At 41.0% G+C, this 24,664-nt stretch overlaps 1 protein-coding gene across 2 annotated transcripts in view; it reads right to left on the bottom strand.

The window, feature by feature from the left end:
• The window catches only part of GRID2 (glutamate ionotropic receptor delta type subunit 2), a 1,382,159-nt gene that overhangs the window by 3,518 nt on the left and 1,353,977 nt on the right, over window positions 1–24,664 (bottom strand). The window contains exon 16 of one of the 2 annotated variants that reach the window (XM_067035516.1): window positions 2,910–2,967. The exons of the other annotated variant lie outside the window; for it this stretch is intronic. Within the exon in view, the coding sequence (XP_066891617.1) occupies window positions 2,947–2,967 (21 nt within the window). The 3' untranslated portion in view covers window positions 2,910–2,946. The remainder of the gene's footprint in view (window positions 1–2,909; window positions 2,968–24,664) is intronic. 2 annotated transcript variants of the gene reach the window in all.

Raw genomic sequence — 24,664 nt, 5'->3', positions numbered from 1 at the left:
TCCTGTGAACACCGTAACATCCAGGGGCATCATGGGGCCAAGCCTGAGCTTCCGGCTTGTAATGCCTGCAGTCAGAGGGAATGAGTTGACCTGCAGGATTCTGAGGACCACGCAGAGGCTGTGAGGTGCTTTTCTCCCTTGTCACTTTGACCAGCTCACTGAGGTTCTAGTAACTGTTCGCCTAGAAAACATCACACACGACAACTGGGGACTGGATATGATGTGGTGGGTGTAGACTTCTATGTTGTTTTTGTTTTTCATCTTCAGGAAAGCCTTCTGTCTTCTCGTTCCATTGTTGTATTTACACTTTGCAGTGGTGGTTTAAATGCTAATCACAAACAGGGAATGCATAAAAAAAGTTCAGCCGCATAAAATCAAATGGTAAACTTGAGTGGTATTTTTGAGAAGGGGCTGATTTTAAAGACAGAAGAAAACTTGGACCAGGACTATTAACATTCAGAATTGTAACTCTTATTTGATTTTTTAAAAAATCACTTCTGTGTTTCTCTCTCTTGCGCGAGCTCTCTCTCAAGACAGTCTTTCTGGATAATTCATTGTAGAAGAGGAAGCATGTAATTTTATTTTGATATTGTTGGTAAATCAGAGTAGTACACGATTGCCTCGAACTCTGAGTTGTTTGAAATTTTGAATGGTTTTATTTGCTTAAGAAAATGGAAGAAAACTGAAACAGAGAAAGAGACTATGAATGAGTTGAAAAGATAGCTGTAGGTCTGGCGGCATATTCCGCCAAGTGTACACAAGGCCCAGGGATCCTACCTTTTCATTCCAGACTGCTGGCTGACTGAAACCCTTTGTTCAAGCGAGGCCATTGGAGCCGCGCGTGGCATCGTCTACTAAGAAAACCTGACACACTCACCTACATGTGCTTATGACCTTTGTAAATATCTGTTTTTGAAAAGTTTAGTTTTTCTATTGAATACCAATTAACAGAAGCCACACATGATAATTATTATACTATAATGACAGTGTACAAGTGATCTAGAGCCGTTCAAGTAATACAAACCCAGTAAAGCAGAAATTAGAAAGTCTCAGGAAAGCACAAAATAAAATAAGTATCATAATATTGGTAGATACACACTACTATTCAATTGATTTATATTAGGAAACCAACATCAGCACATTAGATTATGACTTCTTATGTATCAAAAGTCTTGAGCCTACTGTTTAAAATAGTCATTCTTGATAACAAAAACTTGAAGTCCTAGAGTTGCCCCTTATGTAATGTTTCTAAATCTTGCTAATAAAAAGTCTTTTTGACAGCACTTTCTCTCTCTCTCTTTCTCTTTTTTTTCAAGTTCATCTCTTCGCATTCACTGTTAATTTACTCACCTCTGAACCAGAAAAATTTAAAGGCCATTCCATTGCAGGAATAAGTGCAGTCAGACCTGACATTACACTTTCTATCTATAGAAAATCCGTGCAGACATTCATGATCACGATTTCAGTGGGACAGTAAAATTTGCTGGAAAGATTTATCAATAGGAAATACTTATAAAGAACACCAAGAGTCAGAATTTAGGGGCATTGATTTCAAAGATGGAAGTAGTATAGACTCAGGAAATATTTCTCTTATTCCTTCCCCTTTTTGGACCATTTACCTTTTAATTGTGTTTTTTCATTTATCATACAGAAACTATCTTGTTGCAGAGATTTAACCAAGAGTTTTGACCCTGACATATTAAACAGGTGCAAAATATTCCTAGTAGAAATGGAAAATCTCACACGCTCTATGATAAAAGGACAGAAGGTACAGTGTAAATACTGCAGCAAAGATGTTAAAGCAGTGCACAATGAGAAGATTTCCATATAAACATTATAGATTAGTTAAGTGAAAGCCATGCTAAATTTATTTCCTTGGGACTTTGGTAATTTGTGTTTTTAAGTGGTTTTCTTTTGAAAATTGTTTTTTACTCGTGTGAGGTCACAGTGATTCCTCACGTAATCTGTTCCTTTTTATGCACAATATACATCACACACACACACACACACACACACACACACACGCAGAGTCAAAGTCAACGGCAGTGGGTGGTTTATGTCAGGGCTGGTCTCGGCGCCCCTCTCCCGGAAGAAGATAAATGTTAAGTGTTGAAGCGCCCCTGGGGCTGGTTGCACTCATTTTGTATTCAACACTCTGCCTGGCCCCTTTCTCATCTCTTTCTCGCTCTCTTTGTATGTTCAAGCCTACTTGAGTTTCTTTTTTCTTTTGTAGAAGTTGGTTCTTTTGATGTGTTTCAGGGCACGCCCTGTGGCAAAGAGAACTTCCCAGGAATCGGAAACATCAGCACACAGGTCTGAAACGGCCGCTGTGTAATAGCCAGAAAGAGTCAGGCTCAGAAGCTGGGTTTTCTCTCTCCAAAAAAAAAAGCATCAAAACACAGAAGCGGAGGGCAAACACGCAATACAACCTACGGATATGATTTTAAAGGGACACATACGAGAAAATTTAATTGCTAAGTAGACGTTTGGTGAGATTTTTTAACCTGGATTGAGCCCGTGAGAGTAATTTAACCCGAGATGTGTCTATAAGCATCTGCATATTTGCTAGTTTAACCAAATTCCCCTTATAATTATAAATTACTTTATTTTGTTTCACTGCTGGTATAGCATCTATGTATCTGAGATTTTCCATGGCACATGGTCCTATTAAAAATGATGTGAGAAAGTGCAGTGCTTTAACTCTATTTATTTGTTTACGAAGTTGAAAGAAATGCTGTTATAAGTATTGTAAAATCGCTGTTAGAAAGCACCATCTATATTAGTAATAGAAAGTCTAGATAGAAGGAGTTAATTATTTTGTATCCCATATCAGTATTTTTATTTTCATAAATTAAAAATATTTAATAAAATGGTGTTATGTTTTATTTAAAATAGCTCTGTTTACTCACATATTGTACTTTATGTGGCAAATCTTTCAGGACTATGTCACTGAATTAGAGCTTGGAACTGAAAATTAAAAATAAAACAGAAAAATAAGGAAAAACAGTGCAATTCAAGTTTACCCATACACAGACTTACCACTTTAAGATGTTCAAATAATAAATTCAATTTTTACCCAAGTCTCTAAAAGAAGCCTTTTATTTTAAAAACCAAAACAGTTGCAAAAGCAAACTTAACTATGAACTTGGTAATTTATTGCTTTATTGATTTAGAAAACCAATCTATATGAATTAGGTATATTGTTTACTTCTGTATAAATGAATTCATTCTAGGCCTACTAAAAAATAGAATGCTACTAACTGAATAATAGATCTAGGAAAAATCTGACCAGCAAACAGTTAATTATTTTCAATTAAATTAGATTCGGTTTAGTAAATGTATTGAGAACTATTGATGTGTTTGCGCTAATGATATTACCTATTGACTCCTGGGAAAATAGTGGTATCCCTGAATTCATCCAGCAATTTCCAACATACTTAACAGAAAAATCAACCAGCTAATCTAAGCTAATTGCCACAATTTCTTTTAACTTTGGTCTCTATATCCACAGCTTAAAAGAAAGAGAGAAAACGATTTCTAAAATGATTCAGTTATTCAAATATTAGTAAAATACAAATTTTTAACAATAATATGGGATGATAATTTTAACAAATTGGTAATGTTATAAAATAACTTTTATAACTACAATGTCTCTTGAAGTTTTCCCACATGTATCCGGGTTACTATTTATGAATATTTGTACAAATATCTATGAATAACAGAAGAAAAAAAATTTTGACAATGGGAAAGACTGGGAATTCACAATACTCATTTAAATGCTACCAGGAAAGTTTAACGGGATATTTATTTAAACCAAAACCAAATCTTTAATACAATACAGATACACATAGAAGAGTACACAACAAAGATTTTTATCTTTCTGATGCAGCATACACTAATCCTGCTTCTTTCCTTAATGTTACATAGCATTTCTAGAAACTGGATGCTTCCAAATTGTTTGATTCTAAATTTGATAAGATGCACAGATGCATATTCGACATTGCAAGACTTTCCAGCTTTATGGCAGTGGCTGCATGCAAAGGGGCATATAAAGTTCTCAACCCGTTTATAAAGGTCAAGGAAAGCCGCAGGTTTTGAAGGAGCAACACACAGGGCTTCCCTGTTGACGCAGGATCACTGCTGTGACACATCACACCGATTTTCATATCATATATATATATATATATATATATATATTTGTGGTATACGGGCCTCTCACTGTCGTGGCCTCTCCCGTTGCGGAGCACAGGCTCTGGACGCGCAGGCTCAGCAGCCATGGCTCACGGGCCCAGCCGCTCCGCGGCATGTGGGATCTTCCCGGACCGGGGCACGAACCCGCGTCCCCTGCATCGGCAGGCGGACTCTCAACCACTGCGCCACCAGGGAAGCCCTCATATCATATATTTTAATGGTGCTAGAAATCTTATTTTGCCATAGTTACAGTGGTTTTCTGCCTCTCCTTCTTTTCTTCAGAGGTGCTATCTTTGACCTCTAAAATGGCATTGAAGTCTGGTGTGCCAGATATCTGACTAACGTGTATCCTTTATATTAACCCAAACCAGGAAATCACGTACTTTTATTTTTAAAAATATGCAAAAGTTAAGAGAAATTTAGCCTTTTCAGATGGACTGACGAGTTCTAGACTTAGCAATGTTTCCATTTATTTGGCTGATGCCTAAAATAAGTTTTCCTTAGTGTCTCACTGAAAATTTTTCCAGCCATGTTTATAGAAACCACTTGGGAAAACATACACCTATGAATTTTTCAAATATTTTTCTTTTTAAACAAAAGCAAAACATAGCAAATGATTAGAAATTAGTTGACTGAATTCAATCAGATTTTATTTTATTTTATTTTTTTCAGCTATAATGTAATCAAAAAATTTTTAACATCTTTATTGGAGTATAATTGCTTTACATTGGTGTTTTAGTTTCTGCTTTATAACAAAGTGAATCAGCTTTAAATTAAACTTTTAATTAGATAAAGAGTTAAAGGATATGCTGGAGACATCATACCTACCTAATTTATACTGATTGGTTACTTTTATTGATTAAATTTACCAGATAACCGTATAATCTCTATTTTACAACTAGAATTGTGAAATGATTCCATTTTTAAAAATTTTAGTTATTAGGTAGCTTCCAAAAAATTTATTTATTTTAAAAATAGTTATATGGTTCAATTGAAGGTTTTCTGCTCTTTTGTTTCTATTTCTTCCCCCTCCCCCGAATATGTCTATGTGGATGTAATCTAAATATTTTTCTAAAAGAACAATGGGCTAGGCGCTTCCCTGGTGGCGCAGTGGTTGAGAGTCCGCCTGCCGATGCAGGAGACGTGGGTTCGTGCCCCGGTCCGGGAAGATCCCACGTGCCACGGAGCGGCTGGGCCCGTGAGCCACGGCCGCTGAGCCTGTGCGTCCGGAGCCTGTGCTCCGCAACGGGAGAGGCCACGACAGTGAGAGGCCCGCGTACCGCAAAAAAAAAAAGAAAAAAAAAGTTTAAAAGAACAATGGAAACTCAAAATGGTTTAAAGACCTAAATGTAAGACCAGACACTATCAAACTCTTAGAGGAAAACATAGGAAGAACACTCTATGACATAAATCACAGCAAGATCGTTTTTGACCCACCTCCTAGAGAAATGGAAATAAAAAGAAAAATAAACAAATGAGACCTAATGAAACTTAAAAGCTTTTGCACAGCAAAGGATACCATAAACAAGACCAAAAGACAACCCTCAGAATGGGAGAAAATATTTGCAAATGAAGTAACTGACAGAGGATTAATATCGAAAATTTATAAGCAACTCATGCAGCTCAATAACAAAAAAACAAACAACCCAATGCAAAAATGGGCAGAAGAACTAAATAGACATTTCTCCAAAGAAGATACACAGATTGCCAACAAACACATGAAAGAATGCTCAACATCATTAATCATTAGAGAAATGCAAATCAAAACTACAATGAGATATCATCTCACACCGGCCAGATTGGCCATCATCAAAAACTCTAGAAACAATAAATGCTGGAGAGGGTGTGGAGAAAAGGGAACCCTCTTGCACTGCTGGTGGGAATGTAAATTGATACAGCCACTATGGAGAACAGTATGGAGGTTCCTTAAAAAACTACAAATAGAACTACCATATGGTCCAGCAATCCCACTCCTGGTCATATATCCTGAGAAAACCATAACTCAAAAAGAGTCATGTACCAAAATGTTCATTGCAGCACTATTTACAATAGCCAGGACATGGAAGCAACCTAAATCTCCATCAACAGAAGAATGGATAAAGAAGATGTGGTACCTATAAACAATGGAATATTCCTCAGACAGAAAAAAGAATGAAACTGAGTTATTTGTAGTGAGGTGGATAGACCTGGAGTCTGTCATACAGAGTGAAGTCAGAAGGAGAAAAACAAATACCGTATGCTAACACATATATATGGACTCTAAGAAAAAAAAAAATGTCATGATGAGATTAGTGGTAGGATGGGAATAAAACACAGACCTACTAGAGCATGGACTTGAGGATATGGGGAGGGGGAGGGGTAAGCTGTGACAATGTGAGAGAGTGGCATGGACATATATACACTACCAAATGTAAATTAGATCGCTGGTGGGAAGCTGCCTCATAGCACAGGGAGTTCACCTCTGTGCTTTGTGACCACCTAGAGGGGGGGATAGGGAGGGTGGGAGGGAGGGAGACGCAAGAGGGAAGAGATATGGGAACATATGTATATGTATAACTGATTCACTTTGTTGTAAAGGAGAAACTAACACACTATTGTAAAACAGTTATACTCCAATAAAGATGTTAAAAAAAAAAAGAAAGAAACAACTCTAGCTGTCAGGTGAAGATTAGAATTTTGGAAAACTTGTATCTGCCACTGTTAGCTTGGCAGCTTCTCAATAGTTAACGACTTTTTGGATGAGATCAGTGTTGATATTAACGAATGTGATTTTTTTGATATTGTATAATAAAATGTCTCATAGTTGAAAAAAAAAAAGAACAATGGGCTAAAACAATATACAAAAGAACAATGGGTTGATGTTCTGTTCAGTTTCCCCTTGTTCATGACCAATTTTTTAGGGACTTCAGGGGTCATCTATTCCAAACCTCTCATTTTACAAAGGTGGCAGTCTTGGGGAGTTTACATGTCTTTTATCACTCAGATCTAGTACATAAAAAAATAAAGAGCGCTCAATGAATGATTGCCGCAGGAATAAACCCAGGACTCTGGCTAATGGGTCCAGCTCTCTTTTTCCTACGCCACGATCCATTCAGAGCACAGGAGGTGGCATTTGAGAAGGTAGAGGAAGACTGAAATCTCTAAGGTACAGAAATGCTTCAAACCATTTAAACTAACGAAACTTATTCTACGTTGTCAGTAACGTATGTAAGAGCAATTTTGCTTCTTTTTTTTTTTTTTTTTTTTTTTTTTTTTTTTTTTTTTTTTTTTTGTTGTTGTTGTTGGTACGCGGGGCCTCTCACTGCTGTGGCCTCTCCCGTTGCGGAGCACAGGCTCCGGACGCGCAGGCTCAGCGGCCACGACTCACGGGCCCAGCCGTTCTGCGGCACGTGGGATCCTCCCGGACCGGGGCACGAACCCGCGTCCCCTGCATCGGCAGGCGGACTCTCAACCACTGCGCCACCGGGGAAGCCCAGTTTTGCTTCTTGAATGTGGCTTAATGAAGACCGAATTTGCCGGTGGTTTCCTATGCACCTGATGCCTGAGCAAGTACTCAGTGTCCTGTGCACAACGCATGCTCTACAGACTCACGCACGATTTAAACTTGACCCAGGGAGTCCAGTCAGTCAGTACTGAGGTTCTCCTCCACCTCCCCACACCTGCCTTCCAACTGAGTTTGCACCATGGTCCTGGGTCCGTAGGCACAGCCACTAGTCCTGGGTCCACACTGGTTTTCTAACAAGATGCTCACATCCCAGGCTGAGGTCAGGGGCCCTGTCATGTGCAAAGGCTTCCCTGTTTCTGTTCTTGCCTTAGAAGCAGGATTATTTGGAAAGACTGGGGTCCCGCACTGCAGAACCTCCTCTCAGAGCCTCTTTCACTGACGTCTCCCTCTCCCCAACCCATCTCATTCTCCCCATTTTTTTTGTTTGTTTGTTTGTTTTCTAGGGAAAATTTTGTCCCCTTTCCTTCTTATTTCAGACTAACTCCCTGGCATCTCTGGCTCTCCAGATCTCCTAACAGTATCTTTCCGATAACCTTAAGTTTGTACCAAAGGCAGAAAAAGCACCTGCTTTCCACTTTGAAAAGAAATATGAAGGGCTTGGTTTCGAGCTTGGAGTCGGGAAGAAGGGAAAACTGCAGAAAGTAGAACATAAATTCATATGTCAAAAATATCCTACCGCAGTGCTTTCTGAAATAATGCATAAGTGGTTTTGACATATCACCACCATGGTAAATTATAATTGTTAGTTTGTAGGGGGATTTCTTTGCCTCTTTCCAAGGGCAAATCCCCGTGGCATCTCCCCACGAACAGCTATTGAGCCATTTCTCTGCAGGGCTTCCAGGACGGGCAGCTCATAGCTGAACTACATCACACGTTCTCTGTCCTGCAGGAACTTCATTAATGCTCCTAGAAAAAGAAGTTTTATTTAAAACTATGCATTAGGAGTGGGAATTTCTTTGTTACAAAAATCTCCAAAAATTTAGTATGTCCTTCGACATATAAGTGGACTTATAACGATGTAATAACCACTCACTGAATTTGAATAGCAACACAATACCCTTTTGAAATGCGTTCCCATGAAGGTTCACGAGTTGTCCTACAAGTCTCAGATCAAACATTACTGCCCCAGGGAGGCCTTTGCTGACCCCTCTACCTAAATAGGCTCCTCCCTTCTCTACCCTTTACTTTATGTCCTTCACGACAATTTTGCTGTCTGAATTAGCTGCCTGGCAGGCGGAATTCCAAGATGGCCCCCCAAATTCCCACACGCAGGGCTGTGAGTTCTGTGTGACCCTCTCCCTTCGAGTGTAGGCGGAACCTTTGACTATGATGGACTGTCACTGCTAGTCAGTCGACGTAGCGTCATTCAGAAGTCAGATGACCTGGTTAGGCCTGACCTAACCAGCCGAGCCCGTACAAGGGACTGGGCGCCTCCAGAAATCAGAGGGACTGGAAGCCCGAGAGGCCCTACGGGAATGGCCAAGTGCAAAGGAGCTGTGGTAGCAAGGAAACAGGAGCCTCAGTCCCACAGCTGCAAGGAACTGAGTTCTTGCAACAAGTGAACTTGGGAGAGAACCCCTGACTCCCAGAAGGAGGGCCGCTTGGTCGGCAGCTTTACTGCAGCCTTTGGCGACGCGGAGCAAACCTGGACTCGCTCCTACCACGCTTTCCCCGTCAGCTGGTGTCCTTATCGCCTCAAACTAAGCTTACAAAAGCGAAACAATCGACACAGGGTTTTCTCACGAACTCGTGCTATGAATATATTTGCTTTTAAGGCTCTCAACTACACGCTTTCCGATGTAAATCATATTATTGTCATATCTCAAGGTTAATATTTACAGAGGTCGAGAAGAAGCCTATACTTACCACCTGGTTACAAGAAAGATAATAAAATAAAAACATTATACTAAAGAAGTACAGTGCTTTTAATTTAAAAAAATTGTATCAAGCACTAAAGGTAAATTTGGAATGGTATATTATTACAGACTTATTGATACTTATTTAAATAGGGACCAAGTTTAAGTTTAAATTGCAGGGGCAAATCCTTGAGCAAAATGCGAACAGCTAGCTTTCAGTTTCTCTCTTCTCTCTCTTGTCACTTTTCACATAACGGAAACCTGTTATTAAAGTGGAAATTAAGTTAATTGTATATAGTTTCCTTTTGATAAGTATTATATGTATCATACATGCACATAATCTTCGTGATGCTGCTGTGAATCTTTTAGCCTTAATATGGTTTCCCTAAAGCTTTTCTTAAAAAATTCCTCTCGGTTTTGAATTTTTTCCTCTGTTACAGACATGTTCCATATACTAAGATACTAATGTATTATGAAAAGAAAAAAAAATTATTTTCTTGATACTGTTCAAAATGTCTAGGATTAAATGTATCATAACTATTTATGATTCTGCACATTATAATCTTAACTATTTCTCTCTGTACCCAAACCACCTTATGTGAAAAATACGTTACTGCTATTGTAAACTCAGTGTAGAGCTGAGTTATGAATTCTGATCTACTGAGTCATTAGAATTTTCTTCTAAAGTAAATAAGATTCTAACAGTAATGAAGTATTTTATGGGAGTCCTTAAAGCTGCTGAATCGGGGAATGTGTTATCATGAGTTTTCTCATCCACCTCTCACAGCCTTTTTTCCTACTGAGGCTTTCTCCCGCGTGAGTCTTGCATTCTCAAAGAATATCCTCGGAGAAAAACAGATGCCAGGAATTGTAAGGAAAGGAGGGGAGAAAAAAATAAAAGCAGAAACCGGCCGGGCACAATTTAAATCCTGAGGGCATGTGCCACGTTACTTAATTTGAGCTGCATGATGGAAAACAAATCAAAAATTATCCGCAAGTTGGCAAAGCCTGCCGAAAGTACAACGCGAGGAAGAAACGGAGTTAGCGAGCAGCAGATTTAAGACATGCTTGTTGAGGTGCTTTGGAGAAAGCGAGCTGCGTGACCCCCCGTCCTCATGCATAAATAAACTCCAAACAGACTCATTTGCCACGAAGGATGAAATGTGGAGGTGCTGTGGCGCCGGGGCCCCCGCCTCTCCAGGGCTCCTTCCCTCAAGTCAGTCTGGTGGGTTTCTGCGTCCCCAAACTTGTCCCTATGCAAACAACAGGTTGAATATTGTAGGTGTGGGTTATTAAAGTGTCCCTGGGACAATGGCAGTCTGTGTCCCATTTGTAACGCTTGGATTAATCTTTGGAAAGTGCACACAAAATGTGACATGATGTTGGCTCCCAACATTATTCAGTCTGCATAGCAGCAAATCCTGCCCTGTCTCCCTGGAAATAAAACTCTGCAGACGTTATCACTGCCATGTTAAAAGGAACCTATCGTTCATGCTCGGGGTTAGGGACAACCTGATAGAATTTCTGCTAGTTTGATTGTATAGTTTGCAGAAGCATTTATGAGGGAAACAAATTGTATTCTGTCATCTTCTTCACAGGCTCCCTAAAGAAAATCTGCAACCAGGTAAATCATATTATTATTTATTTTTCTGCAGATGGGAAAAATCAGAAAGCCTCTATCTTTTAAAGAGAATTCCACATTAGGGGAGGATGAGAAGCCAGAACTGGTCCCCGACAAAAGGCAGGATTGTTGGCATTACTCCTCTTCTCACCTCATTTTTCCCCGTTTGATTTTAGAGGCTCTGGAGGAGAGTGCCAAGATGAGAAAAAGCTGGGTGAGGAAAGCATATGCTGAGGAGACTTAGCATTCATCATATTTTCCTTTCCTTTTTCCTGCATCCTTGGAGCTTCTGAAGCTTTGAGGCCCAGCCCCACTTGTTCACCAGAAAATTCTTTTTGAATTATGTGTCCTGTTCACAAAAGTACTCAGTAGCATTGTGGAGTTTGGAAAGATGGTCTCTCAAATCCTTTTTTTTAAAGTGCATCTCAGTATTACAATTTCGTAAGACAATTAGAACTAAGAAATTCAAAAGGCATGTTAAATTATAGACAACCATCAAGAGTGGTTGAAACTCCCATAGAACAAAGTTGGAAAATATTCTCTCTCGTTTATGACCAACTCCGAACACAGGAGAAATCGGAAATTGCCTAACAAAATGGAATTAAGGCAAAAAAAAAAAAAAGTCAGGGCATTGTTCTAGAACAGTGGCTTTTAAAGTGTGTTATAGATGAATGTCTTTATTTTTATTATTAGAATACAATTATTCCAACTGTAATTTTTTTATTTTTTTGGTCTCATAGGGAAACAGGGTTTCGCCAAAGCAGGTTAGAAGTGGCTTCCCTCAAATTTTATGGTGTAGACACTTTCTTATACTACTTTTGTTTGTGGATCCATCAAAACACCAAAATAAGTTGAATGTTTAGACTTTGGTCTAGAACAGTCAACCATTTTCCTCATTTATTGCCTTTTAATAAGTAAATTTCATACATTTTAAGGTACAAAATATGCTGAAAATACTGCTTTGATTTTGTTTGGCATATTGGGAATCAGCATAAGGTTTTATTTGGAAAATAATATAATTTCCATAGGAAAAAAAGAGGTTAAAACAGTAGTTGTCGAAGACTATAGCTGAATTATACATAGCTTGCTTCACAATTTATCTAGACGAGGTGGGAAAATCTGTGAAACCCGAAGCCCAGTGCTGTGAAATGCCTCCCTGGAGCGGTAGATGTGGTAGTGGACGGAGGGTGGCCGTCCAGCTGGGGTCTCAGAGGGAGCGCTTGTGAATGCTCCCCTCCCCTCGCTCATTCACCAAGATCACATGGGTCACAAAGGGCCTTGTTGCATAGACTCTAAAATTGCCTATTGCCTTTTTCTAATGTGTTTTCCTTCTAGGGCTTCAGTTTTCACCTACAATATGTCTCCTTGGACCTGGTACCAAGAGTTGCGTTGATTTCTGCTGTTTATTCAGCATTTCATTCGGCATCAAAGGTGGGGTGAAAGGAGTAGTGACGGGCTGTCCAGCACGATTTTTGTCCCGGGCAGCCCAAAGGTAAAAGGAGAAGAGTACGGACAGTAGCGTAAATGGGGAAGAAAATGGCCCAGTTCACAATTCTACATCAGCCAACTTAGCTTCCACTTTTCATCTTTGGGATGTAAGTTAGATGAAACCTAGACTTCCGAGAAAAAGGTGGTTTAATGAGATCAGCAAGGTCAGCTGTTAAGGGCACTTAGAGGCGGGGATGTGTGCATCACATAGCATTACTGTCAGGAGGAACAAACATTCCCACCAAGCTCTGAGAGGTTAGAAAGAGGATTGAATTAAAATTATTTTAAAAAAATATTTTATTTTTTAGAAGAAAAGTCTTTTTCTGAAGATTTGGGCAGTAGATTGGGGTTAGGAGGTGTTGTACCAAATTACTGGTATCTGAAAATAATGTGGACAAAATATACTCGTTTCTTTTTATCTTTATTTTCATGCACTAAGAGAAAAACAACATACCCTATGACCACCTAGTCAATTTCTTAGAAAGTACACTCTAAGTTACTGTATTTATACGTTTTAGAAACATCCTTGTCAAGAGAGTAAAAAATAAAATAACCAAAGAACTTAAATGTCGGGCTTACCTACCGCTAAAGAGAAGAATAAAGTACGTTTAAAATAATTTCGTTTTCAAAAGAGGGCTTGAGTCTTTTCACAAAACGCTGTTACTTATGGAAGAACGAGTCAATGTTAAAATCTCGACAAATGGTACCACAGCGCCACCATCTGGCCTTGTAGAAGACAGCAGGGAGTCGCAACATGAATAGAGGAGCGCGTTAAGTGTTTTCTCTTCCCTAAAGAGCGACTGGAGAAAGAAAAAGAAGGGACTCTCTCAGTGTAGCCCTGCATTTGTCACTACTTCAGCTAACATCAAAGGTCTGTGGTGTCAGAAACTGCCTCCATCTCTTTTTATGTTTCTATTTTAATTTAAAGAATGAACATATTTTTAATGGCTCAAACCATAAAAAATGAAAATCTCCCTAATGTTAGCAGTCTTTCTTTTCTTTTCCTTTATTGACAGAAAATAGAAAGACCCCGCCCCCTTTTAAAAAAAGCATTAAAAGCCTGTAATTCAATGTTAGGTTGGTAGAGCTTCTATAAACAGGCTTACCTCCCTGATTTTTCAACTTGTCTTTGGATATGGTTTTTTATAATGTTGCTGAAGCTCCTTTGAGCTCTTAAAGCTCAGAGATGTTTAAGATAAAACATATTTTAATATATAATCAGAAGAACAATTTGACCTTGAAGGCATGGTGAGATAATTTAATGCATATTTAAAGGCTTGCTTTCTTTGGGATAAAATTTTTACTTCTAAACTTTGAATGTTTTAAGAAATATATGCATTTTTAAAACTTTCTATTGCAGTTTCACAACACTGCACGCAATTTCTAAGCAGCAGGGTGGTGTATGTATTTTCATTTTGACATCTCTTGGCTTCCATAGACTCGCCTTGAAAGATTGTCTTAGCGAAGAATTGTCTTAGCTTTCAACATATTTTTCACTCTGTTAGCAGGTGCTTTTATTAATTAAAAGATATTATATATATATATATATATATATATATTTTTTTTTTTTTTTTTTGCGGTATGCGGGCCTCTCACTGCTGTGGCCTCTCCCGTTGCGGAGCACAGGCTCCGGACGCACAGGCTCAGCGGCCATGGCTCACGGGCTTAGTTGCTCCGCGGCACGTGGGATCTTCCCGGACCAGGGCACGAACCCGTGTCTCCTGCATCGGCAGGCGGATTCTCAACCACTGCGCCACCAGGGAAGCCCAAGATATTATTATATTAAACAGAAATATGTGTAGATTAATAACATTGTAAGACTATTTTGAGCCTACTGTGAACGAGGAAAGGGTTTCAAGTGCTTTCCATTTACTATCAGACATTAAATTCTTTCAGGATACTATGAAGAATGTCCTATTATTATCTTCATTTTATAGATGAAAAAATGAAACACAGAGACACTGAGTAACTTGCCTTGGGTAACACAGCTGATAAACGATGGATTTGAACCCTAGCCTTTAGACTCAATGTCTCTGATGATGCCACTAGCCTATTTTCTCAGGATATCAGTATTCTCAAAATATTTAAAATGTTATAGTCTTTTGTATTATTGTATTTTCTCTTTGTACAGGAACCTATTTAATGTACAAGTAATGCCTTTAAAACATTTTATTAAAAATATTTCAATAATGTTAATGGTTAAACAACTTTTTTTGAAGGCTAACCTATAAAACAACAATTACGTATATCTTTTTTCCCCCATGGAATCATATACCATGTGTTCAAAATAAGTGACTTGTAAATGAACTTCAGAAAACGAACATTTTGTAAACTGAAGACTGTTTTTATTTTACCTAATTTTCTTAGATTCTAAATAGTCACTGTAGATACTTATACTGAATTATCCATGCTCTTTTTATTGTAGTGTATTCTAAAAAGTAATCAAGGGAAATCACTGTTTATATTTTGATTATTTATAAGGAAACTCTTCAGTTTTTTAATACTTGTTAAAATGCTTGGAATTTTCTAAAATTCTCTAGAGGTTCAGATTCTCATATTTTACCAATTTTGGAAAGTCTGTGCATATTTAAGTTTTATATAACAATTAGCCTCCCAAACCGCTCTTGAACTGGTCTTATTTGAATTTTTAAAAAATATAGTACAGTATGTCCCATATTATTCTAATGGGGATAGAAAAATATGGGGCTATATAGAATGTTTTACTGTAATTCCAGTCAGTGTTTTATGAAGAAAATTGGAAAAATGTGACATCAAAAATATCATAAGAATGTACTTTTTTGTGCTGTGTGTGGATTGGAGAATTGATTTTTACCACGATCATGTTGGGGGTCACCGGGTAAGTTCCCTTTTGGAATATGAGATAGGAGGAAGCATTAGCTCAACATCAGCCAAACAGTTTTATGAAGTGAAGTCATCACTGGAACCTTTAGCAATTTCTTTATTAAAAGCCCCTAACTGTTAGTTGGTGTGGAGCTTGGATATTGTCTTCAGTATTTCTAAGTATTTTTACAGGTATAATATGGCATTACTGTTTTTACTGATTTCCTATTAAGTTTCATAATAGCTAATTTAGATGAAATTCAAAACCAAACATTTAGACTAGCAATTAAAAATCATGTAATGGTTATTTACTGAAAATTTGAATTATAGACGTTTAAAGTCATCTAGCATTTGCACTTTGTTAACTCAGATTTTTGCCCAGTATTATTATTATCTATGTGTTTTAGCTATTCCTTGGGAGGTAGGACGGATAGGAGGAGGAGAAAGATTGTGAAGGGAGAAAAGGTGATTTCTCTGTTCCCCAAGGACACGGATACAGAATAATACAAAGACGATTTGTTCTTGCACTGTGTGGTCAAGGGACAGTTCAATGCAGGGCACCTTGAAGGCTCAGCCTGTTTCTCTCCAGAACCACCACCAGAGGGCGGAGATGCTGTTTGTCTTTCAGCAGAACTGTGAGAAAACAGGTTTTGGATTTCTTTTGTGTATACGGTACACCTTACGTTAGCACACTGATACTGATTTAAGTAATGCACTGAAGATTTTCCTTTAGGGAGTAACTTTTTTTGACAGGATTAAGTTGCAGTATCGTTACACTATCCAATAGGAGGGCACTAGATTAATTATCCTCAAATGTCCCTTAGACCATATAATTTGGCTACACAAAAATTTCATTGCCCATTGAATGACTTTCCATCTTCTTATCCTGCAGCTCTTATCTTTATATCCTGAGACTTCAATGCTGAATGTTTTGGCTAAACCCAGGTTCTACATTTCCAGTGTTTTGCTGAATATATCCACCTGGATATTTTTCCTTCATTGCAAATATGGTATTTTTAAAACCAAATATCTCCTTTCACTCCATGTATAAAATATTCTCCCTCGGTCTACTGTTCTTCCAAATAGCCAGCTCTGAATCCGTCATGATGCAAGCTTGAGTCTTCCTTCCTCCTCTGCAGCTAAGCCAGCATTGGTGAATATGTGCGTGTATTTCCCACTTCAGCTTAAACCTCACCGTGAAGGGCCTTGTTCATCTCCTGACATTCGGTCATTCAGCAGTGACGCTCCTTACGCTAGACGCTGTTTCAGGCACTGAGGAAAGAGCCGGCCCTCAATTTGCTTACATTCAAGCAGAAGGAGAAAGACAATACCAGGTCAGTAAATTACTTAGTGTGCTGGTACACGGCACACGGTAAACCATACGTGCTATGAAAAGGAATTGAGCCACGTAAGAGGAGATGCGAAATGTTGGAAGAAGGGGTCATAATTTATATTTTGTTGTTGTTTGGTTTTTTTTTTTTGCGGTACGCGGGCCTCTCGCTGCTGTGGCCCCTCCCGTCGCGGAGCACAGGCTCCGGATGCGCAGGCGCAGCGGCCACGGCTCACGGGCCCAGCCGCTCCGCGGCACGTGGGATCCTCCCGGACCGGGGCACGAACCCGAGTCCCCCGCATGGGCAGGCGGACTCTCAACCGCTGCGCCACCGGGGAAGCCCAAGAATCTTTTTTTTGTTGTTGTTTGTTTTTGTTTTGTGGTAGGCGGGCCTCTCACTGTTGCGGCCTCTTCCGTTGCGGAGCACAGACTCCGGACGCGCAGGCGCAGCGGCCACGGCTCACGGGCCCAGCCGCTCCGCGGCACGTGGGATCTTCCCGGACCGGGGCACGAACCCGCGTCCCCTGCATCGGCAGGCGGCCTCTCAACCGCTGCGCCACCGGGGAAGCCCAAGAATTTTTTTTGTTGTTGTTTGTTTTTGTTTTGCGGTAGGCGGGCCTCTCACTGTTGCGGCCTCTTCCGTCGCGGAGCGCAGGCTCCGGAAGCGGAAGCGCAGGCTCAGCGGCCACGGCTCACGGGCCCAGCCGCTCCGCGGCACGTGGGATCCTCCCGGACCGGAGCACGAACCCCGCGTCCCCCGCATCGGCAGGCGGACTCTCAACCACTGCGCCACCAGGTAAGCCCGGTCATAACTTTAAGTAGGATGGTTTGGGTAGGTCTCACTGACGCTAGATTTTAACCTCATAATTCTTGTTAATGTTGTGCTTTAGACGGAACCTTGTTTTATCATCCTTGATCTAAGTCTTCACCGAATTCTATTTCTTTTCTCAGAAAAATCCATGTGCTTTCATTTTCACTCGGACTGCTTTTTGTCTTGCTTAGCCTCAAGACTACAAAGCCTCCCAACTTGACTCTGTCCCTCTGTGGCAGTGAGGGCAGAAGCTTAGCAGAACTGTTTCCATGTGGCCCTGTGATAAGCCAGTGGGTTGTGAGTGGACGTGATGAGTGTAACTTCTAGAACCGGTGCCTTAAAACTCCCACAATCCCCCGTGTTCTCTCCCTACTTGTTCTGCAAGCCGGATGCAGGAGGTCCGTGGGAGGCTCCAAAGTCCTGGGGCATGAGAGCCACTGGAGAGACGCAAACCCGGTCCTAAAGCAGCAGATGGGAAGACAGCCCCCTCCTGGTCTTTATAGGAGTGAAAAATAATCTATTACATTTAGGCCACTGAGATTGGGGGGAGGTATTTTTTATAGCAAGTAGCATTATTTACCCCAATTCATATGGCCTCCTTCTATACTTCTTAGACCACTGGGACACACCCCATGAAGATGAGCTTTTTTTCAGTAACATTGAGTCTTTGCTCTGCTGTTGATTCATAACTAGGTGAAATCTGCAGCTGTGGTTAATTAAATCCAACTCTGTCTTCCTATGGCTAAACAGAAGCTGCTGAGAATGATCCAAAAAAAACCCCTTACAACTGAACAGAACTTATCGCGGCCTGCAGCCTCGGCTGAGCCCTCAAAGCTGTACACCAGTCCAACTGTGTTGCTCTAGCGAGCTCTCCATTCCCTACTCGCCTAAAATCTCTGACACGCGACCCTCACAATGATTTGCTTTCTCTATCCTATGAAAACTAGACTCCAATAGGGTTCTCCTCCTGCTATTGAACAAGACGTTTAGTTGCATTCAGACTCATCCTTTCACCCTGTCGTGCAGTTACAGTCAAATACGTACCCCCTCTCCCGCTGCAAACGAATCATGGCCTGGGGCCCATTCCTTTTTGCCTTTTGAATACCCCACTTGCTACTGTACCCTCAACGTTGACCTCACTCCTGGTTCCTTCCTCTTGCATTTAAATGTGTCTCTCCTGTCCTGGGAACAGACACCCCCCCTTGGATCCTACTCTCTGCCCTGGGTACAGCTCCACTTTTCTCCTCTCTTTCATGACCATATTCCTTGGAAGAACAGTGTATACGCCCTTCTACTTACTCTTCCTCCGACCGCGGTCTGCTTTCGGCCTCTCCGTTCTCCTGAGCACTTTTCTCGCCAAGATTGGGAGGCCCTTCAGGTTACTAATTCTATTGGACGCTTTTCCTTCTTGGGGTGGCACTTGACGATATTGACCGCTCTCTACGAAACACTGTCTTCCAATGACTTCTGAGGCTGCTCGCTCTTGCAGTGCTCTTCCTTGATCGTTTAGCTAGTACTCCCTTCCGTCTTTTCATCAAATGTTCGTCTTCCTCGGGGTTCTATGCCCAGATCTTATCTTCTGCTAACCAGACCCTCTTACTCCTTGGATGATTTTGTTACGTCTCACGATTTCACTTACACGAAATACTTCAAAAAATACCTTAAGCCCTCACCCAGGCCCATTTCTGCCACAACTCTCTCTAGACTCTTTCCACCTCCATCTTTCCCTGCTGCTACTACCAGACCCTAGGACTCTACCTTGATGGCCACTTGAGCTTCCTAACTGGTGCACCTTTCTCAGATCTTGTCCGACTCCAAAACTTTCTCCTAGGGCAGCTCAAGTGATTTTTGAAATAAAAATATGATCGGGTCACTGCTCCACTCTAAACACTTTCATGGCTCCCTTGCGTTGCGCAGAATTTTATTCCTTAAAAAATACAAATTCTTTAAAGTGGCTCCCTACCTCTTCATTTTTATTCTCTTGATGTTCTCCTTTCCCTCTAAGTTCTAGATCAGGCTACTTCTTTCAGTCCCGGGAACTAATCTTGCCCTCTGGCTTCAAGTCTGCGTCTATGCTGGTCACCTGGTGTAAACGACCCTGATCTCCTCTGCCTGGTTGACTCTCAGTTTTCCTGTGGGTCTAGCTCGGAATCCCAGCAGGGGAGCTTTCCCATCCCAGCTCGGGGTTTGCGAATCACCTTGCATTTCCATTACGACAGCACTTACTGCAATTTATTGTCACTGCCTGTTAAATTGTCTGTTTTCCCCAGTAGACTGTAAACACCGTCATATTTCTAATATTACCAGACGTTCCAAAATGGAATAGATTGTAAATGGGGTGAGACTCAAACATTAGGTCGGTAGTTGGCTTTGATGTTTATAGCTTTGTGGTCTTAAGTCCTTAGTGATCTTCATGGGCCATGTGTTGGATCTTTCTCAAATGCATCTTGTGCTTTCCTTCTCTGTGAGCTGGATTATATCTTTCCTTTTACCTAAGAATGTCTTTCTCTACTTTATATTTGTAGAAATTATACTCTTTTTGAAGCCCAGTTCCAAAACTGTCTTCTCCACCAAGACATTTTATCACCCTGTTGAGAAAAGATCTTGCCTTTTTCTTTTTTTTTTTCTTTTTTTAAAAAATTTTTTTATTTTTTTTGCGGTACGCGGGCCTCTCACTGTTGTGGCCTCTCCCGTTGCGGAGCACAGGCTCCGGACGCGCAGGCTCAGCGGCCATGGCTCACGGGCCCAGCCGCTCCACGGCACGTGGGATCCTCCCGGACCGGGGCACGAACCCGTGTCCCCCGCATCGGCAGGCGGACTCTCAACCACTGCGCCACCAGGGAAGCCCTTGCCTTTTTCTGAATTCACAAAACATGCTGGACTATTTTTAAGTACTTATAGTATATAATTTAAAATCACTGTATTTCAATAAAAAGCTTTCTAGGGGAGAATCTTCTCTCCCTTCTCTGAATTCCTATAATAAGTTGTATCATTGTGATGGAACACATTATACGCTGCCTTATGTGGCAGTTACACATACACATGACATCTCTTCGTAATAGCTTTGGGAGTCTTGCATGTGTATACGCACTGCAGTACATAACATCTTGTCATATATATAATGAACTCTCAGAATATAATTGTTGAATGTATCAACCAACCACCTTATCTTCTGTTTGTCTCCATAACCCCCCCGCCCCCGCCTTTCAAGCCAAATAGTCTTATTCCCGGTCCAATACTTGTCAAGTGTATTTTCCCATTTCATCTTTGCACATTCCTTTTACAGCCTACATTCATATCTCTAATTGTCAAAATCCTACCTCTTTGGCTCAAATATTGCTTCTTTGTGAAGCCTGCCTTAGTGCTTCCTGCTTGAAGAGATTCTTGGCGACTGTGCTTGGCCTTGGGTTAGTGGGCCATAAAAATACCATGAAAAAATTAAATCATGGAGCTACCTGACTTGAAAAATCACTTAGTAAGATTACCTGGTAAGGTGGGTAGGAGGGAGGCGAGCTGGAAAAGAGCAGCACTTGGAAGACCTAGTGTAGTGTTTCCAGACAGAGGCTAACGTGTACCTAAACTTGTCTAGTCGCTGTAGGGCTGGAAAAGAGGGGGTCAGGTAGTGGAGCATTATATAAGCCGACTCAATAGGGGTTTGTTTTTCTAATGTTTCCACTTAAGGAATTCTAAGAAAGAGGGGAAGGAGACCGGAAAGTTCGCTGACACCATTAGCAGAGATAAAGAGGGCAAGCAGAAGATTGGACAGGTTGGCTGGTATTTGCACAGACTCTGGTGGAGATGCTAATTTTGCAGGGTTTCTCTTGGCATCTGTTTACGTTTTCTAGGCAACTATGCTGCATGCATTATTTATACTCATCTTTTATGAATGTTTTATTTACTGCTTGAAATGTCTGTATCACAAGTATATCAGCTAGTGAGGACCAGTTGATTTTTATGGCGCCCCGTAGGGTACAAAGCCTCTTGCAGCCCCGAGGGACCAGAAAATGGCCCCCTCCCTCCCATCTCTCTTTGATCCCAGGAGCAGTCCGTCGTGGTAGAAGGGCATGAGTTTCCGAGTCAGAGAGATGTGGGTTTGAATTCTGGTTGGGTCACTGACTAACTGTTTGTTCTTGGCCAAATTACTTGACTTTTCAGAGTTTTAGATTTTGTTTCGTTCGTTTTGTTTTTAAACTGTTCAGTTAGCATCTGCAATAGCAAATTTGCAGAGATATTATGAGAATAGAGTGAAACACGTGTACAGAGCCCAGCCCTGTGCCTGGCATGGGGTCGGCCATGCCCTCCCTGCCCATGGGTGCTATGCTTAGGAGAACGTAAATATTGGCCCGCAAAGGATAGGAATTGTGGCAGAAATTGGCAACTTAATTTTGAGATGAGCATGGATTAAATTTCCCCGCATTTGAAATAATTCTAGCCGAAGATATAGGCCATGTAGTTTATTTACTGTGATTCCGAAAATGTGCCTCTGCAGACTACCTTGAAATCCTTACACTGTGTAGATGTTTAATACAACCTGTGTACGCAATATGTGTACTATTTCCTTTTCGAGGAAAGAAAGATTATTGTATACATGTGTGTGTGATTTATGGCTTATATTTTTAAAATGAGACTGGAGCAAGAGTAAATTGCAAAGAATTATATTCTCAAACAATTTGAACAACAGGTTTTACCAGAGTTATTCTAAATTTATAAAGGCACATACTACCGATTTCTGGTTTTGTATTTGATAAAAGGCATTTTTTTCCTTAGACTTGGGAAATCACCTTTGACCTCTTAAAAGTGAGCCATTATCATAACCTCGGTGTTGAGAGATAGTTAACGCTGGCAGACAACATCTTGAACAAAATTTTTGATGGCACCTGCTTGGTGAAAACTCGCCTTTTTTTTTTCTTTTTAACACGCAAAAAGTATAGGATTGGTGATGAGTATTTCACACCTAAATTTTTATTCTCTTATAGTTCACTTAACTGTGTTAGCGATGCTTTCTGAACGCTCTTGAAATAGAACTAAAAGCACACAGCAATTAGGGGAACCAAGCACAGTCGGTTCCACAAGTATTTGATTTGACTTGTGGTGCCAAGTGTACTGGCAGGTGTTTCACAGAGCAGGTGTTTGTGATGTTTGGGCTAATTTTAGTTTGTTATTTTTATAAGACAAGCCTGTATTTAGAACATTATGTTTGGATTTCTGTTCAGGTATGTCTGCTCCATGGTTGTTCTAGCCAGCCTAACGCGAGGGAACTTTGCTCCAGGTCTTTCTCCCTTTAGGACTTTGGAGATATTGGGTCTATGTCAAGCTGCCATTATGGTATTTGAGTCCCTGTCAGTGTATCAGAGTTTGGTCAATTTTGGGTATTCACCGTGTGGACAACATGATAAATGTCATGTGAGAAAAAGGGATGAAGCTTGTTCTGTAGCATTTCAAAGAACCGATAGGGGGCAACTTTTGACACTATCCAAAGATCAACTGTAAGAAGAATAATCTAACAATTAGGCAATTAAAATAGTTGAATGCTACAGTGGGTTGCCTCAGAAAACATCCGAGTTGAGGTCTTGGTCATCTGTCAGTAATGCGTCATTCGGAAGCTGAGGGAAATAACCATCGGAAGTCGAACATGTGAAGAGATCAAAGCAGAGGGCTCTGACTGAAGCCCAGAGGGCCGCATCCCCAGAAATCCTGAGGAAAACCCTGAGGAACCTGGGTAGCCCAGGTAAAAAGCCATGGACTCTACAGGATCCCTCAGGTGCCCTCCACCTGTTAAGAACCCAGCATTCAGGACTTCCCTGGTGGCGCAGTGGTTGAGAGTCTGCCTGCCAATGCAGGGGGCACGGGTTCGAGCCCCGGTCCGTGAGGATCCCACGTGCAGTGGAGTGGCTGGGCCCGTGAGCCGTGGCCGCTGAGCCTGCGCTCCGCAACAGGAGAGGCCACAACAGTGAGAGGCCCAAAGCTTAAGGAAAAAAAAAAAAAAAAAAGAACCCAGCATTCAAGCTTCACCTGAAGGAGAGCAAACAAACCGTTCTCAAATCTATGATGTCTTCTACTTCAACCTCCCAGCTTAAGAAAAAATGAAGATTAACAAAAGAAGAAGAATATTCTTCTGACTTCAGCGCTTTTCGGTAAATTTTATTCCACTTTTCTCGCATCTAAATTTGAAAAATCAGTCATATTTGATTTATTTTTCTCTTTTCTACTCTTTCTTCAGTTAATCCTTACGTTCTCTCGATTCTTCCTTCAGAATGTATCCACCATCTGCACCGTCCATCCTTTTTTGGGCGACCACAGAGTTCAGCTCATACCTGAACGGTTGCACACGTGCTTTAATTGGTCTCTTTTCCGTTCCACTCCATGAATTACTACCAGCTTAATCTTTTTAAACCACCTCTTTAGGAGCCTGTTTCTCCTTCAGTGAAAATCTTCAGTGGTTCCCCAGCACCCACGATGGAAACCTCCAACACGCCAAGGTCATGACCCTCTGTGACCTCCAGCTGACGGTTCAGGCGCTGAAATTCCAAAGGAGGCGTGGCCGGAAATAGGCACCACATGCCTCTCTCCCGTAACACTCAAAATGGGGCAAACATTTAGGCCCAAGGGAGGGTGGGAAGGTGGCAGCACTTTGATCCCAAGACTGATTTACATCTAGCTTTGTAATCAACCTGTTAGATTAGTAACAAGCATTCTGCTTTGCTCCAAACATTCCAATGGTTTCCCGTCTCTTGCAGAATAAAAGCCCAAATCCCCACAGCATCCTGTAAAGCCTTATAAGTGGGCTCTGTGTTACCTTCGGAGCTCTCGTCCTAGCCTCTCTCCATCACTCACCTGGTTCAGCTACACTGATTTTCCTGCCACTCTTCAAACCTGCCCAGCACACTCCCACCCGAGAGCCCTTGTACGAGCTGTTCCCAAAGTCTGGAATGTTCTTTCCCCAGAGAGCAACGTGGCAAACCCCTTCACTCCCTTTACAGCTTCAGTCAAACGTCAACTTCTCAGTGAGGCCTCCTCTACC

The sequence above is a fragment of the Kogia breviceps genome, chromosome 6 (genome assembly GCF_026419965.1).
Source record: "Kogia breviceps isolate mKogBre1 chromosome 6, mKogBre1 haplotype 1, whole genome shotgun sequence".
NCBI classification, from domain to species: Eukaryota; Metazoa; Chordata; class Mammalia; order Artiodactyla; family Physeteridae; genus Kogia; species Kogia breviceps.
Note: the sequence above shows the minus strand (reverse complement) of the source record. Positions and strands in the feature narration are given on the sequence as shown.